Source organism: Poecile atricapillus, chromosome 11, assembly GCF_030490865.1.
Source record: "Poecile atricapillus isolate bPoeAtr1 chromosome 11, bPoeAtr1.hap1, whole genome shotgun sequence".
NCBI classification, from domain to species: Eukaryota; Metazoa; Chordata; class Aves; order Passeriformes; family Paridae; genus Poecile; species Poecile atricapillus.
Window position 1 is genome coordinate 9,441,882 of NC_081259.1, and position 18,132 is coordinate 9,460,013.

Below are 18,132 nucleotides of genomic sequence, written 5' to 3' on the forward strand. Positions count from 1 at the left end.
TAGTTTTCTAACCCAGTTTGACCATGATACAATTGAGTTTTGTATTTCCATTTCAGCAAAAGTATAATTTAAGTATAAAATATAATTATAACTGTATATTACTACAAACTATGATTACTTTCCTAGAAAATCAAGGAAAATCTTTCTATTCACCAAAGAAATCCTGGTTTACTTGCAGGAAGGTAAAGCTAGAGATAGGGATCAGTTCCCATCTGCATTCAATGTATTCATAACTTTTAATAAATAATGCTTAGGGACTGAATTTTCTTTCAAAAGAAACTACTGCTAATACAGTTGCTTTTACTTTCAACATTTTGATGTTTCAGCACCACTTTCAGTTCCAGGAATTCAAACTTAATTTCATACTGCTAAGTGTCTGGGAAGAGCAGGCTTCAAAACTAAATCACATTTATGAAAGAACAGAAGCTGGCCATATCCTAGATCCAATTCAGATCTCAATGGAATTAATGAAAAACTTTCCAGCAAATGGAATTCTTTCCATCAAATGGAATTGGGCTTGGAACTGGCTTCTGTATAGAGCTATGCTGGTATTTGAGGGTTTTTCAAGGGGATTCATTTTGTTTGTTTTTTAATCAGCTATATTATTCACATAGTCCAAACAGTCTAGTCAAAGACTCAGACTAAGCCTCTGTTATATTTGATTTATCATCTTTTCGAAAATGTGTTCCATTAAATGGAAACTATTTTGATCAAAGTGTATAACCTTTACAGTATTTTTCAACTACTGTCATTAAATGCAGCCTGAGTTGCAGCTGCATTTTACTGTCCTATAAGTTATTGCTTTCCCAGGTGTTTGGTCCAAGGAAGGTCTTATCCAAGAACCTTTTCTGTTGATAATCAAGATCCTCTAGGGAAGCAAAAGTATGAATTTTTGTAAACAATCAAACTAAATTCAAATAGTTCACAGTGGCTCAGCATGCCTTCTATTGTAGCTTCTCTGCTTCCTTTTATCTATCTAAAAACATTGTCAATTTAAAGCTTAAATAAACTCACCTCAGCTCTCTCTTTCAGGACTGTGATGAGTAAACTATTTTTTTCAAGTAGCTCCTTCAAGGAGCCCATCTTTCAAAATAAATCTGCCCATCACTGACAGAACCATACCTTGTGATGCAGGGAAAGTTTGGCTCTTCTCTCACTTCTACAGGGAGTGTTTCCTAACAAATTCCCTCCTCTTACATTAAGAAATGTACTGTAAGTGTCTATGAATGTAATTCAGACAGTTTTGATGTGAAATTCGACTGACTCCTGGAACACATTGTGTTATGAGTAAATTTCCACAGCACACCACACATTTCCTAGGTTTACTTCAGATCTTTTGCCAAGATTAACAGCATTTCTTTCATGTTGCTTTCTTTACATTTATATCTATATTCCATGTTTAACATAATGTTTCTATGGGTCTGGAGAAAGCATTAAAAATTTTTAACTTTAAAAAAAAATTGTTTCTTTCTAAACACTGTTCCATCCATTATTACATTTCTATTTGTTTCTTTATAATTCACCCAACTTTCAAAAACTTCATAAACTAATACAATATTCTGACTTTTCACAAGGTGGAAAATGCAAAATCTGCCTAACACAGATTTTTCCATTAAATAAAACAAATTAAGTCAAGCAATTCACAGAAAGGACAATCTACACATTTTGCAGATTTAACTATGAACATCTATTAACACATCACTAAAATATTGCTGCTTCTGCCTCCATTACAATCTATTAATATTTCCTAAAAGTTGTGTTATTATTATTTATGCAACTAAGTTCCTCAAATTGGATTTTGCATGGTGTGTTATCATTCAGCTTGCTATAAATTTGATGTGCCTTCAAAAGAGAACATCTTTTGATAACTCTCCATCTTAATCTGTTTCACAGTAATCTTTGTCTCAGAGTTAGATGAATCAATCCATCTCTATCATTTTCACACATAGCACACTAACCTGGTCATCATAGCGGTAAGTGAGGAACTGCTCCCCCGTGGTATCCTCAAGAAAACTCCCCTGTGGAGAAAGTGCAAACTCAGGCAAGAAGTATGCACCTTGGGACTGCTCTGCTCTTGTCTGTAAGAAATTCAGAAAGGTCATGTTATGCCTACTACAAACACAAGTAATTTTTTTTAAAAAAAAAACTATGCATGTAATTACAAAATCTAACTTCTGGAGGAAATAATTAAAAAAAAGTGTTGTGTTTTAAGGCATGGTATTTCTGGGTGGATATTTTGCTGTGATGGAGACATGCAGAGGTTCAAACCAAAACAATATTGCCTCAATAGCAGAATAAGCAACTAAACCAAAGGAGTGGTGGCTTATCCAACATCACTGATCAAAGACATTCAAAAAGCAACATTACACTTTCTTTTTCCTTGTACACTTCACCAGAGAAGTGGCTGCTGCAGGTAACAAGCTTTTTGGTTAAACACAATATATTTATTTTTACAGGAAGAAACAAAGACAGAATCATAGACTAACTCAGCTTAGAAGATATCTTGAGGTCCCACCTAGTCCAGCAGGGTTACCTGTGAAGCCATGACGCTATGAATTACTTTGCTATCTTGCAGGAAGATATGACTGCAAAGAAAAATGGGGAGTGGGAATGACTGCAGTGAACACAAGCAGTGTTCCATGTTAGTTCAGGATGCTATTCACAACTCAAGAAGAGCACTTGAGAGCACACTGGGAAAGAAAAAAAAGGCTTCATTTCAAACTGCAGAGGAGTGAATTCTGTCAGAATCATAGCTGGTACCTCCAGCTGGGCTGTCTGACACCCCAGCTTTGATTAGAGAAACAGCTTTTGCTTCGAGGATCTGTGCCTGGTCAGCAATCACAGCACACCTGAAGTGTGCTCAACACACCGAGCACTCATCTCACTGCACTGGAGGTGTCTCAAGAAACCCAGAAATGTAGAAAATGTTCTGCACAGACTCTTCTGCCCTTATTCCTCCTGCAGTCAACACTGCCCTGAGAAGCCAGCTAGTTTGCATACTAGAGAAAATAAGAAATCATCTTTTGAATGCAGAATACTGAGTCCAGCAATGTAGTGAGGACAGGGCAAGGAGATGAACATTACCTTTCAAAAGGCTGAAACCTTTTGGGGCAGAAAAAAGAGGCCTGAAATGTGCAAGTTACTGCTGGACATTTACCAATGAATAAACTTAATAAATAGGGGTGTAATTAAACTGTATATTTTGACATTTACACAGCAATTTCACATGAAAGCTGGCAGTTGCCATTGCCTAGTTTCTAGACTCTTGGCTAAAACTGTACCAAATATAGGTGCCAGCTAACTAGAGATTTCTAAAGTAATCAACATAATTTAAACCAGTTTGTGGTGGAAAAGGAAGGTAAGACCTACTGCACTTTCTTGCAGTAAGTTCACCTTCTGAAGCTCTCAACTTATCTCATAAAAAGCAGATGGCACATCATTTGCAGGATGGTCTGGAGAAGCTTACAGTGCTTTTGCTCACTCTGTTGAGAGCTGTCAGCTTCTCAGACTGCAAACCCCATCAGTCATGACAGCATCAGATTAACATACTTGGTTTAAATCAAGCAGTCTTCATATAAACTAGAAATAGCTTGCAAAGGACACGTCTAGACTAGGGTAAAGGTCATATTTCAGCATGCAAGACTGAACAAGATTGTAAAGAGGATTTTTTTCATCAGGCCTACATAGGAGTGATTCACATTCACACCATATTATCCTTACATTTCTATAAAGCTTACTGCAGCAGAGATCTCACTTTTACCCTTTAGCCAACAGATCTTATTTATGCATAATTAAGCAATAGAATATGGAGAACAAATTTACATTTGGTAAAAACCGTTTGTTTCCCCAGAAGGCCACCAAAAGAGGCTCACAGTTGTGCTTCCTGCTGAATCCGAGCTGGCTGCAGCTGATGTGAGCCTTGACATGTGAGGCATAACCCAGACATGAAATGGGCTGACATAATCTGGCATCCTTCCCCACTGGTTTCAATGGGCTATCGATAGATCCTGTGTCAGGGAATATGGCAGTGATGTAATCCCATGATTTCAGCACAGGCCTAATGGATAAGAGATACGCATTCTAAATCTCCAGTGGCCTGGGTTAAAGTGCTTCTCATTTCTACCTCAGTTCTGCCAGGTGTAAAACAATTACAACATCTACTGACCTATCTTAATATTGCTAAGTTTAGTTTATATTTGTAGAATAGTTTGGGAAATAATCTTGTTAAGTGCTAGTGCTTTATAACAATATATTTGGAAGATTTGCCTCATTTACAGGCAGAAGAGAATCAAAATTACCCCACCATACTTCTCAGCTAATTGTATGTATCACACTGTTGCCTAATTTCTCATAAACAAATTTGTCAGTAGCAATAAACTTGCTTGTATTTCTCATCTTTGTAATTTAAACATTTCAAATACAAAGTCTTTGGACATTAATCAGTGTTATGCTTTGAATAAACATGCTAGTATTTGGAGCTGAAATAGCAATTAACAAGAAAAACTAGGGGTTTCCATCACACATTCCATTTCCTTGTGAAAAGCTAATGAGCAGCTAGGCACTTGAGGAGCAGAGAAATCCTTGCTAGATTCAGACAAGCAAAATCTGGCTTCCAAGTACAGAAAAATTCAGTGTAAAATGCAGCTATTTTGTAAAGTTACACAGGAGGTTACACTGGAAACTGATTGTCAGCTGCAGCAATAGGTACTGCTGCCTGGCTGGTATAAGTCGAGTAAGAAAGAATACAGCCAAGCGATTAAAACTAGAAAACAAACACTAAGAAGACACTATCAGCTGTTAATGTTGAAACCAATGAATTTCATCTGATAAACAACCAAAACGGAGAAGTTAATTTTTAAAAAACCAACTCTTCAAATGTTCAAAGAACTCTTTTGTATCCACTCACCAAAGCAGCAAAAACCACTTTTACCCTCTAGATGCAGGCGCCTTCAAATAAGCTGCATGTTCCCAAGGCACTGTCATTCATACATTGTACTGAACACAAAATACAATGTTTCCACTTAGTCCATTTTATTCCCCACTGAGGAATCTTCCAATGCTCCTTATGAGGCTTTTATATTTCTAGGGGTACTTTGGCTTAAACGTAATTCAAATTTCAACAGTCTGTGGATTTATAGCATATTTGAGATCATCTCGGAATGACTTAGCTAATCTGATATAAATTCATGCTTTAAAGTAAAGACTATAAGTGCAAGTTTCAGAAAACAATTACATTTCATACTAGTGTTTTAGGTCTGTTTAATGGCCAGTTTAATCTCAATAGCTTTAAATTAAATGTGTCAAGTTACAAGTACACTTAAGATTTAAAGCAGGCATTTTAAACCAGCTTTTATGATCTTAAGCATATGAAGACAGTAGAAGGTGATAACGTAGCCAAAGCAGATATAATACTAATCACTACATAAAATTCATTGAAATTAACACATCATGTAGCAAGAAAGTATGTATTACCTACTGACGAAAAAGAAAATATAAAAATTTGAAACAGATCAGTGTTTGAACATCTTTCTAGTCAATTAGGACATGTAACTTATTAGTCAGAAACCGAAAAAATAAGGTCTTCCATGCTACGTTTTTCTACCTATGTGATCAAGGAGAGCTATCCTGATCAGCAGAAGTGGGAAGTTTGAAATGGCACGGGGTTTATTCAAGCCTTGGGCTGGAGCACAGCTTTGATCTCAGACTGTGGTTGCTTCCTCACTCACCACTCCCCACCTGAGTGCTGAAAGACCAAATTACTCTTCCACCTTCAATTGCACAAGACACAAAGAATTGCCTGTATCCAAGCCTCTGGTTTCTAGATCTCTTCCATCAAGAGCTGCACATTGTTTTTGCTGCTGCCCAGTTCCATTGCTCTGTAGAGCACTGACTAGAAGCATCTGAGCTGTTGGATTTGATGGTTTTATTTCAATTTATTATTGAGAATAAGAGGAATGGTCACTGAGTGCTTCCCAGCCAATAATGCCATTAGCAAGTGGGAAGGCTGAGAAGGACTGAACACCCACACACAGCCAAGCATCTCCCAGTGACTGAGCACAGCAGGCACTGCTGGGGCACAACTTCTGGTTCCATTTGATCCAAAATGAATCCCATTGGCACGTTCTGAAATGACCACACAATGCAAAGTACTTTAACTGCTCTTTTTTCTCCTTGATACCCAGGATTCACGTTAACTATTGCCATTCCACTCCAAGTGAGTGTCAGCTCACTTACAATTATCAAATCACTAAAATGTAGAGTTTTCCTATTAATAAAAATTAAAAATATTAATCATTGGACATTCCTTCCAAGTTAGAGAGTAACAATTCCATCCAAGGATTTAAACTGGTATTTTCATTTCAGATAAACTTTAAAAATATGGTTTAGTCTACAGCTCTTGGAGATAATTTGATATTAAGGCCAAGACAAAGCTCAATTAAACCTTGTAATTGCATGCTACTATTCTACTTAATCACAACCACCAGTGGACTTGAAAGTAATTGTTCCATATTTATATATAGATAGCAGCAGCTTAAGAAAGAGAGCTTTCTTCTACAAAATCTGAGAAGTGAAGGTCGAGAAGACGAGAAAACAGAGATGTAATGTCTCAAATAAATGACTTGAACATAATTAGAAACAAAACATTAATATTTCAGATACAGAAAAAAATTTAATTTTAGAGTTTCTTGGCACAAAGAACCACAACCAAGAGAAAAGTAACAACTCTGCTATAATGTGCATTTAACACATATAAACATTACTTATACTTAAATCAGTCATTCCCTAACTAAGTCTGTGTCCTTCCTAAAACTGGGAGCACAATGAGAGCAAACTGGAGTAATGCAGATGAAAGCTCCAAAATTATTTATTTCAAATGCTGAAAATGAAAAATACCATGTTCTTCCTGAAACTGCCTCAATATCTTGCTTTTAGAAAGAAACACAGACAAAAGACAAAAGGTCTAATCAACTAAAGCTTTACAGTTATGCACAACTGCACTACCCTGCCCAAAGTAAATTCTATAAAGAAAAGACAAATACAGTGAAGGCAGTTTGCTTTCCATAGTTTTGTGGCTTTTTATTAGTTCTTGTTGGAAGTGGAAAATGGGCAGTGTTCGTTTCCAAAATCATTGTTTTAGGGAAAAAAAAAAAAGATGGGAAAAGCAAAATGAGAAAAACTATCTGCATTCTTAATGACTTGTAAATACATGCTTGTCAGATTAATATGCACAGCAAGTCCAATCATATACCAAAATGCATGTATTCCTATTTAATTCAAGTTAAATATCTGTCTCCTAAGCTGCTGCAGCATTTGATTTACGCCCCAGGGAAGTAATATACCAGCTAAGTAGCAGTTTAGTTTAATGGATTTTCAAGGACTCCCATACAAAAATGTCAGATAGAGCACAGCACTCCAGCTTCATCACAACATGAAAAAGTGTGTTTGCAGATAAACAATGTCACATCAACAGTTCAGAACTTTGGATATCTCCAGAGCAAGCAATCCTGATGAATAAATATCTAGTAAGAGTCAGATTAGCTTTTGTCATGGCCAAGATCTACAAAAACAGCTTCCTAATGCTAGACACTCTGAAACATTTAAAGACCCTGCAAGAGAGCCGAGTTTCCACAGAAACTGCCAGCAGCTCAGCATTTCAGCAGACCAGGCCAATTATTTAATTATTAATATTAAACTAAGAGACCAGCATTTCAAATCAGAATTAAAGTATAAATGTCATTTCTCCCAGAAAAAATGGAGGAGGACTTGGCTGAACTGAAGTCAAGCACTTCTTCATAGAAGAACCCTGAAAGAAGAAGTTGGCTGTCAGATTTCATCAGGCAGGTCACAACTGAGACAATCCGAACCACTGAGTCAAAAGCTCTCACAGGGACAGAGAGTGGGAGACTCAAGGATTTTTCTTCCATGTTTCATGCTCTGTATTAGTTAAAAGCAGACTTAAAACTTTAAGTCTGATTTCAGCCCAAATCTAATGACTTTTCCTCTCATCTCTTATTGTAGGCCTGCATGAACATGAAGAAATAAAACAAGTTTGGAAAATGTGCCTCTGAGTTGAAGATGCATACAAAGATAAGCAAAAGACAATTCTTAAATATTTTGGAAAAGCCACCATTTTTCCAACACAGTAAAACACTGCCAGCAAGCAACTTAGAAACTGATAGTCCAGCTATTGTTTGAAGTGTCTATCACTGAAAACTGAATCTAAGCTGTGACTATAATCATATTCACAGCTGCAAGAAAGTGACTGCCTTCATCATCTCTGCTGCTCCAACCATCCTGCGCCCATTCAAGCACTCGGAGTCGTTCCAGTCACTGGAATGTGCTTAAGATCACGTCACCAGAACAAAAGTGCTCAGCCTGAACTTTTCTTCAGCCTCTCAGTTTGTACAACCTTAAGCCAGCACTGAAACAGGAAGAACAATGGAGATCATTTAGTTTTTTAATTAAGATCCCATCTTTCAGACATTTCTACCAACCACCATTTTTCTTGATTAAATGTAAATACATTTTCTTTGGCGTAGCTTGGGCTGCAGGCTGAGATCAACACATTTTGAAATCTTTTCCTGCACCCTCTAAAATTTATAATAGTGATTAAGCTTTTGGATATTTATCAACAATTACTTATGTTTTCTCTTGCTATTGTCTGGCCAAAAGATTAAACATTTCACGGAAATACTGCAGCAGGATTTAGCCAAAACTTCATTTATTTTCAAAACCCAGCTTAAATATCTACTTTGGTTCATATTCCTAAAAGACATGAACACTGATGTTTTCCTTCTTCCAGTGAAGCTTCTTCTAAACTCTGTGTCAGCCAGACTCTGCCTTCTTTCCAAAGAATTGATCAGATGTGCCTAAAATTTGCTCTAAAAAGAGCAGCACCAGCAGACTGAAGCTGCTCCCAGTGAGATCAGTGGCAAAGTTCCCAGGGACCTCCTCCCAGAACCAGGGCCCAAATCCAGCTGCAGCAGGACAGCATCCCCTGCAATTTAACAATGCTAGGTCTGTGAGCAGCACTGCTTACTCAGTTCTCTCCAGTTTTGTACCAATAAGAGCCAAGGGGGAAAATTCAGTGTCCAGACAAGATAACCCCAGAGCAGCTCACTTCCAATTATTGTCAGAAAGTTAGTGACTGTGGATCAGATCCTGCTTTCAAAATATGCAATACCCAATTATTTCCCCAACTCTTTAGCTTAGCCTTGGGGAATGGGGAAGGGGCACAGCCATGTTTTGATCCAACAGAAAAGCAATTTTATAGCACATAGATAAAACAATCTACGCTGGTGAGTGGAGATTCTACCTGCATGTTCCTCAAAGCTTGTGCTTTGGGGGAATGGGAAGAGTTGCAGGATATTTTCACTCTTTTTTCATCATCTTTATTAACTTGCCTCTGTGATATAACAGTAAAAGGAAGGAATATCTGGAAATGAGACAGAAAGTACTATTTCACTTAAACGTCTTTAAAATCTTGAAAGACAGACATAGGTGACTGAAGTCTAAAAAGATTTTATCACCTCTTCCACCATCTGTTCCACTATTCCAGACAAAATCTTCTTTGTATTCCTTATTAAGAAACCTAATTGGTAAAATTCTTGTCCTAAATAAAGTCCTTTTAGTATTATCAGAGCATATTCTCATGGAGCTCTATCTTTTATCCATTGACAGCTTCTAAGGGTTCTCATGATCTCCACAGAAAAAAAATATTCTACAGAAGTACTATGAGCATCCTTAGCAGAGAAACCAGTTGTAGTTTAACCTGACAGGCAACTAAACACCACCCAGACATTCCCTCACTCATCCCTGCAGCCAGATGGGGGAAAGAATCAGGAGAAAAAGTGTGTGTGAGATAAAGACAGATTAATAGGACAAAAAAAGGAAAAGAAAACAATAATAATGATGATTAAAAAAATATACAAAACAAGGGATGCCCAGTGCAATTGCTCTGTATTTGCTGACTGATGTCTGGCCAGTCCCTGAGAATCAGCCACCCACCCCTGGCCAACATTCCACAGTTTTATTGCTCAGTGTGTCCCCATCCAGCATGGGACATCCACTGGGAACTTGGAGTCACCTTTCCTGGCTGTGCCCCCTCCCAGTTTCTTGTGCACCCCCAGCCTCCTGGCTGTAAGTGCAAGAACAGTGTATGAACAGGGAAAGTCCTGGACTTAGAGAAAGCGCTGCTCAGAAATGACCAAAACACCATTGTTCTCATCCTAAATCCAAAATGCAGCACTATACCAGCTACCAGGTGGAAAATCAACTTCATGTAGCCAAATCCAGGACATTTTATTAGTGTCCTTTATCATGAGCAGCACGTGGTAAAGGATTTTTCTTTTGTTAAGCTGACAAGCTGCTGACACCTGCATTCCTTTGCAGGAAAGTGACAACTCTGCTTATCTATGACAACTGCAGGTCCACTTACATACTGGAGGAGACTGGAAGCACAATCTTTGAGGAACTGCAAATCTCTGTACAAAAGGCAAGACAGAAGCACAGTTAAAGGCTATGTAGGATCATTGTCAGAGCCAGCTGGATTATAAAGCTCAACAAATCAACACATGCAAGATTCACATTGCTTAAGGAGCAAAGGAAAGAATGAAATGAAATGAGAAAGGATACAGGGTCATTCCTGTAATGGGTGGAAGCAACCCCCACCATGAGGGGACAAGACACCCTAGTAGCTATGGCAGGCCATGCATTAACATAGACCTCAGGATAACTCAACACCACCACCAAAAAATGATGAATAGAGGCCTCATAAGAAGAACAGGAGGCTGTGGAACTCTAATCCTTTCCTAGTGAGATAAACAGTACCAAATTGACTTGCAAGACCAACATCACACTTCTCTAATAAATTATTTCCTCCTCATCCCCTTTCCCAGTATCCAGACTGGATAACTAATAATGCTGAAGAAAGGTTACAAGAAAGGTGTGAGAGCTCCTAGGTAACAAAGAGTTGCAGTTAAGCAAAAATCCTCCCAAAAACTGACATAAAGCAAAAATTTGGGGCAGGTGAAACTTCATGGTACCATTTTGTTAACAATTCTGCACAGCACTCGTAAAATGCCTCTTGGTTTTCACCTGGCCACAGTGACATGCTCACACTGGTGTGAGAGCAGATTTCAGGATTTAATGAAAAAAAAACACTACATATGATCAACTTTTCTTCATGCAGGTCTCAACAGCCCAAGGAAGGCAATACAGGTAGTAGCAATTTGTATATTTATATGTGAGCAAAATGGGACCTAGGACTGTGAGGTACAGCAGAAGAGTGTTAGCCACCATCAGATAAACAGGATAAGGATGAGGGAAATTAGGTACAAGACTTCACACAATACTTATTTCCTACACAGTATATTATACAGAACTAAAAATTACATTTAGTTCTCATATACTCCAGTATTATTGTACTATTCATCAAGACATATTGTGTGATTCAAAGTTGTCAATATCCTCATTTACAATGGCTGCTCTCAGGAGAGTCTGGGACTTCTGACTCAGATTTTCCCAACTCTTTTTAATTTAAATTATAACCTTAATGTTATTAATATTATGTTATGTTAGTATGATTATTTATATTTAATTTCCTTTTGAGTTTTTTCTTTAATAGTGATATAATTTGAACTGACAGAGTAACACGCTTTTCATATACTTCAGTTGAAATTGTGCCTAAGGGCAGTGAAATTCTCATCCATAAGCTGTTTGAAGAAAAAAAGTCTCTGGCACTCAGGAGCCAAACACCTGCTAGAACTAGTGGCGGATCCAGATTTTTAAGAGAATTCCTGTTGCATAATGAAAACACAAAGAAGGGAAATGTGTGGGGTGATGGAATGGTATTAAAACCACAGCACTTAGGGGGAAAAAAAAAGAATCCTAAACCACTATACACTTCAGAGCTAAATGCTGAAGATTTTGACATTAAAGTTGTTCATGAGTGCAGTTAAAACCAGAGACTTTTGTCATGTGAGGAAACCTGAACTGTGATTCTATCATACATTGCAGGGCACTGCCATGCCTTTCATTGCTAATGACAGGGAGTTTTCTCCCTGCCCTCAATCTCTGTACATCTGCTTCTGATTCAGGTGGCAGGGAAAAATCAGCAAGTATTCAATCCCCAGAAAAGGCTGCCCTAGCACTGGTCATTTTTCTTCATTGCATACTGTTTATACAGTGTTGTCATCAGCAACAGTGTGGTGTTTATCATGAACTAAACAGGTAGATTAAATGGACGGAATTGCTCTGCTACTGTAAATTACTACAAATTCTCATAATAGAAATTGACCTGGAAACAGGCAAACTCTCAGCCACAAGAACTGGAATCATTTCTCAGCAAGAAAACACATCTTTGGCACAACTCTTTTTAATAGCCCAAAACTCAAGTAGGGGAGCCCAAAGGGCAGGTAACTAAGCAACTCTGACAGGTCAGAAAGATAGAAAGCTTCTGATAATCCATATCTACCATCAGAAAGCTTCTCAATGACTGAATAGTACTGTAAGTGCCACAGGAGAGCTTGGGCTAACACTGCTCTTCATCCACCTTTCTCAGCAGAGCACCGAGAGCTCCTGCTACATCTTGTCAACATTTTTTAAAAGAGGGGCTGCGGAGGGGGGTGGATCCCAAAATTCTACTTACAAAGACAGACCACCCCGAATAAGAGTGTAAATAATCAAAGTGGTTCTCCTCTCTGTTACCTCTAGCTGACAAATCCTCTCTCACCTGGAAGAAAGCAGACTGTAGAGAAATGCCCCAGCCAGATGTTCACTCCCAGGCTCACTTAGGATTTCCAACAGCTCAGCATATGAATGCGTTCACCATATGGCGAGGAAAATGTGATTTTTCCACTGTTAGTTTTCCACTACTTCTGATAATTTTAGTGATATTAACCCAGTTCTTTGTCTACTCTTCTTTCTCCACTGCAATAAGTCCCTTTGCAGGGTTTATGGACTGAGCAGCCTTGCACATTGAGTTGGTCAGGCACATTTTCACAATGAGGAAGCAGTTAAATGGTCATGGTTCTGCTGTAGGAATGTTGGTTTAAGGCTATTAATAAGGCACATGAGGTGAATGCCTTTCAGCCAAGCTCCCTCCACGTGTGCACACCTGTTTCAGCATGATTTTAAAAAGAAATTCCCGAAAGAAACTGTTCATAGCACGCAGTTTCTAAGTCTCAAACACATTTCTGAAAATACTCTAAAGGTTTTAAGTTTTCTGTGCTTTACTGGTGTCAGGAATTCTGATACACCAACCATGAGGCAAAGCATGCTACTTCATAGTAAACCACTTTTCCCTAAGAAATTACTTCTGTCTTATCATTCATCTGCCACTTTGAGATTATTGACAGTGACTTCCAGTATCATCATTCCCACCTGATGTGCTGAAACCTGGGAAACCTGAAATGGTTTCCCAGACTGAGGCCCACTGTTCAAACACTGCAACTCACTTCTCCAAGCACTCTAATTTAGCTACATTTAAATCTCAGCTTAACTGCTCCTTCAGTGATGCCAGTCTTGATATTTATAATCCATCCATTTTTCAGCTTCCTCTCACTTTTTTCAAGGGAGAAAGGGTGGTTGTTCAAGTATATTTCATCTTTCTCTTTTGCCAGTGAAAGCATCCCAAGCAGGGCAAAGTTATAACCCCGTTGTACTGAGCCAGACACACTATGCAGCATTAAAAATTAAATGCTAACTAGAAAAAGGTTCAATAACTGAAAAAAAAAAACCAAATAATGCAACAGTGTAAGAGGACATACCATTAATCTGAAGATTGTTCCCTTCCCAGTCACAACTCATTTACCAGCATTAACTGACAGCATTTCACGTGTACCCTCACTAATAAGCCACTACTTAGATTACTCTGCTTTAGCAGCAAACCCCAGAGCAATTAAAAGCTCACATGACAGGCACTGCAGGCCTCTGTTCAGTGACAACTGTTAAGACTAATGGTCATTAGTTTAATGACTCATTTTTGTCCTTCTATACAATGTGTACAGTAATGCCGGAGGACTGATATGGTGAAGGGGAAAGGGCTCTTACTGGGGTGAGAAAAGATAAACACAGAGCCTGCTGCTGGAAAGAATGAAATAAATCCTCTGAACGAACCAGGATTGCTGAAATGTTAAAAGACACAGCTGAGCAAGTCAGACATAAAAGGAAAATAGAAACTTCTAATTCAGAACAGGGTGCCTGCTCTAATCAGGATAGCTACAACTCTACAACTCTATCACCCGTCTTCCATGCCCAGCAAAGACATTCTATTAAGCAATTTTAAAATGATCCAGGAGATTACAGAAAGACATTCAATGAACAGATAAAGGATAAGAAATGGACAGCACTTCGGAACATCCGTAATTCAAAGGTAAGACATTGCCTAGAGTTTTGGGATTTAAAAATGTATGATGCCCTATTAAATGCACTGCATTTTCTTTAAATATTTTAAGCGCCATGTCTTCCTTGTGACCGATCTCATTATATAGTAATTTTAGTCTTCTAAAGGTCAATATTTCAAATGCAACAAGTGGCAAGTAGAAGTGAGTGAAACAGTTATCACAGAAGGAACAGGGGAAGGTGGGCCCTGCGATTGTATTCCTACTCACCCATCTTGTATTCTCATTCGAGCAGCTGAGTGAATTGCTTCACTCTGTGTGCACTGCTCTGGGAACTTGGCCCCCACATCCACAATACGTGATTTGCCAATACATACCACCTGCATTCTGAGGGAACGGAAGACCTTCCTGTGGAGGAATATCTTCCCATCCTGTGTGGGTGTACAGAAGCAGATGTGTGTGTACAATGGATAGTTCCCAGGACAGATGAACTGAGACATGTCATAAGTCATGCACTGCTTTCCAATTATGATTATCTTTCTACAGGAAATTTAACAGAATAATTTTACTCCAAATATCGCTCTGGAGTTTATGATGGCATATAGCAGATGGATAGTAGGATAAATGGTCATTTCCTTCTCTTTGCCAACAGTTTGAAGATGCTAACTGAAGGAAGTGATAACTTTCCAGCAGATACCAAGATACTGGCATTTCACTGGACCTACCAGCAGCTGAAACTTAGAGATCCACAACTGAATACGAAGCACAGACTGTAGTTAAGCTGCTAGAAAACCCTCCTGGTTGAACAGTAAAGGCTGTGGAGGGACTGACTCTTATTGCTGCTGCTGGTACAGTCAAATCTCTTAACGCATTTGCCTTCATGCAAAACAAGCAATCAGCTCCAAGTCCCATGGACATCCCTTACAAGATGACTCATTCAGCCTCTCCTGCTCCAGCCAAGTGGAAAACACCACAATTTTGCTCAGAAGTAGGATGACTACTAAGGAAAAGCTTTTCAAAAAGATACAGAATTCTAAAGAGTACACAATCTTGGTTTTTCCCCTTGACCTTGTCTTTTGTAAAACTCATGCCTCTTGTAGGACATGGGATACTCTGCTGACTACTCTTAAAACCAGCAAGGGCCAGAGGAAATGTCGAGTCCCCTCATACATGCCTCATGCTAACCAGTGGTGAAACATCATCTACTCTTGTGTATCTAGCAGCTGCTCTTTTACCACCAGCATTTGCACTTCAGGTTAAACAGAATTCTTGACAGCATAGTTTAATTTTAAAGATTTACAGAGGGGCACTATTCCTACAGAATATTTTTCAACTACTCCTGAGCACTTTTGGAAGGATCCATGGCAATAACCTCCCCTGAATTTTCTTATCCGCAGTCAGCTCTTAGTTTGCCAGTACAAGCTAAAGTGAGCTCGGAGGCCAACCCTAACAGCTCAGTATCTAAAGCTTTAGCATGGTTCCAGATTCTCATATGTTTGTCTTTAGCATTCTAAGACTTTTCAAAATACAGACAGCATCCAAGAACAATGGACTGTGCAAAGGGAGGGAAATAAATTCATCTGCCCTTTTTTTTAATTGTAGAAGGTTCCTTTTGCCCTACACATCTATAAGTTCTCAGACTAAAGACAACCACGACACAAGAAACTACTGAAGCTGGAACCTTCACAATCTGGTGAATTTGCAGTGGTGTGGAATACTGTGATCTTACTGATTCAGTTGATCTATTCTTATCCTGCATAATTATACATTTCTTCACATTCTCCACTGCTTTGCAAATTGAAAACAATAATAGTCTCACTGTTAAACCATGTTGGAGTTATCTGTGGCAGTACTCCTATTTTCATTTGCAAGTTTTATAGGCCTGGTTTCCTCTGCACCCTACACAGAGTAAAATGCTATTATAAGAAGCCTAAACAGCATCCATTTTAAATAAAAAGATCCAAATATAAATATCAACCTGTGTATTTCTCTGCAAGACTGGCTGCACTTGGGATTATCAGTCCAGAACATCTCTATTTCAGAGCCCAGTTCTTTTGGCCAAGATAGATGTTCTTTTATTGTGATTACAGTGAAAAAAGCCAACTTGCTGGCCTGACTCAGGCTGTAATTATTCTGTGTCTTTATACAACCTTTTTATAGTTCCTGGTGGAAAGGCTGAAGGAAATCCTACACAAGGTCTAAAATTTTTTGCCCTCTAACAGAAAACCATTTAAATATGACTGAATGAGATTTATCCCTTCCCTATATGATTGCTCTTTCTTAGAGTTAAGATAATTCATGCAGCAATTTCCCACATTTTGTGTTACTCCAATAAAAATGGTGTGTACTTCAATAAAAAAGGTACTGACTGCAAATTGTTCTATAAAAAAATACAACCAATTTTGTTTTTAAAAACCCTGATTACCTATTTATATAAAACCCTCTAAGAAACAGCTACACCCTTTAAAAGGAAGTGTGGGACAATAATTAAATCTCTAAATCAAAAGTTCTAGGCCAAGAATATGGTCTCTAAATCTCAAAGTAGTCCAAAATTCTATATTTCTGCAATTTAAAAACACAGAGTCATTCCAAATTACCTAAAAGTCATAAGAATCCAAACCAATACCTATTCTAAATCAGTGTGTTCTGTACTACTACTTCCCTCACAGTTATTTGCAAGGTACAGAAATTACATCTTAAAAAATCTAGTAATGTAACAGGAAACCTTGTGCTTAAATCCTCAAGTCTACTGTGAGCGGACAAATAGAAAATCAGGGCACCCCACTTAAATAAATAATCCACCTACTGCTACTAATTATATTTTTCTCTTCTCATGTAGATGAAAAACAGCCAATTTGTACTATTTTCAGAATAATATTCAAGGAACAGAGGAAGTTATGTACAGCACATTTTAAACAAAGTCAAAATACAGAAACTAAATTCAGTTCAGTTGAGAAAAGTTTTAAAGAAATTAAAGTTAATAGAATAAACCCTCCTCTGTAAATCTCTTCTTATAATTTCCTTTAGTTAAAGATAACAACATATTGGATTTAAGTCCATATATAACATATCAAATGCTTTTTTTTTTCTACAGAGGATCTATTCATAGCAGTTTGTATTTGCAACATATGCAGCAAATTATACTATTAAACACTTAATCCCAATAAAGTTTAAATTTCACCCCTAACAATAAAGCTTGTACAGTTCTTGCTCTACTTGAAATCAGATTCTAGAAATAAACAATTAAAGTCATAGGTAGGTATAATGACAATTACAAATTGAACATTTGAGATATATTTGAAATACAGCTGCTTATGTGGAAATGTTCTGATGAAATATTAAGAGTAATCATTAAATTCTTTGCAGTTGGCAAATAAAAAAATAGAGTAAAAATTACCAAGATATAGGATATCAATATCAGCTAGCTGAGAGCCCTGCAGTTTGGCTTACATGCCTCTGAGAAACTTCAGAGCAGCCAGGACTGACCCCACTGAGAGCTCTCTGCAGCTCCAGAGCCTTGGGGAAGGGCTGAGTACCTCACCAACCCTCACCAAAACCCACTGAGAGAAAAATCCCTTCTGCAGCAGAGATCCTCTGGTACTGACAGCCCACAGGAGCTGCACTGCTAGGGCAGCTCTCCAGAAAGAGCAGTAGACACAGATGAGCTACACCAGCATTTTAAAGGCTGAACAGAGCAAGTATCGATGAAGAGAACTGGATAAATTTCAACACAAATACCTGCACAGAGTAATAAGTTGCTGAAAGCAAGACCCATTACAACCAAGACTGT

General features: G+C 38.1%; 1 protein-coding gene across 1 annotated transcript in view; it reads right to left on the reverse strand.

The window, feature by feature from the left end:
- Positions 1 to 18,132, reverse strand: part of ADAMTSL3 (ADAMTS like 3) — a 172,501-nt gene that overhangs the window by 141,321 nt on the left and 13,048 nt on the right. Inside the window, exon 3 of the mRNA XM_058846711.1 lies at positions 1,959 to 2,078. Coding sequence (XP_058702694.1) covers positions 1,959 to 2,078 — 120 coding nt within the window. The remainder of the gene's footprint in view (positions 1 to 1,958; positions 2,079 to 18,132) is intronic.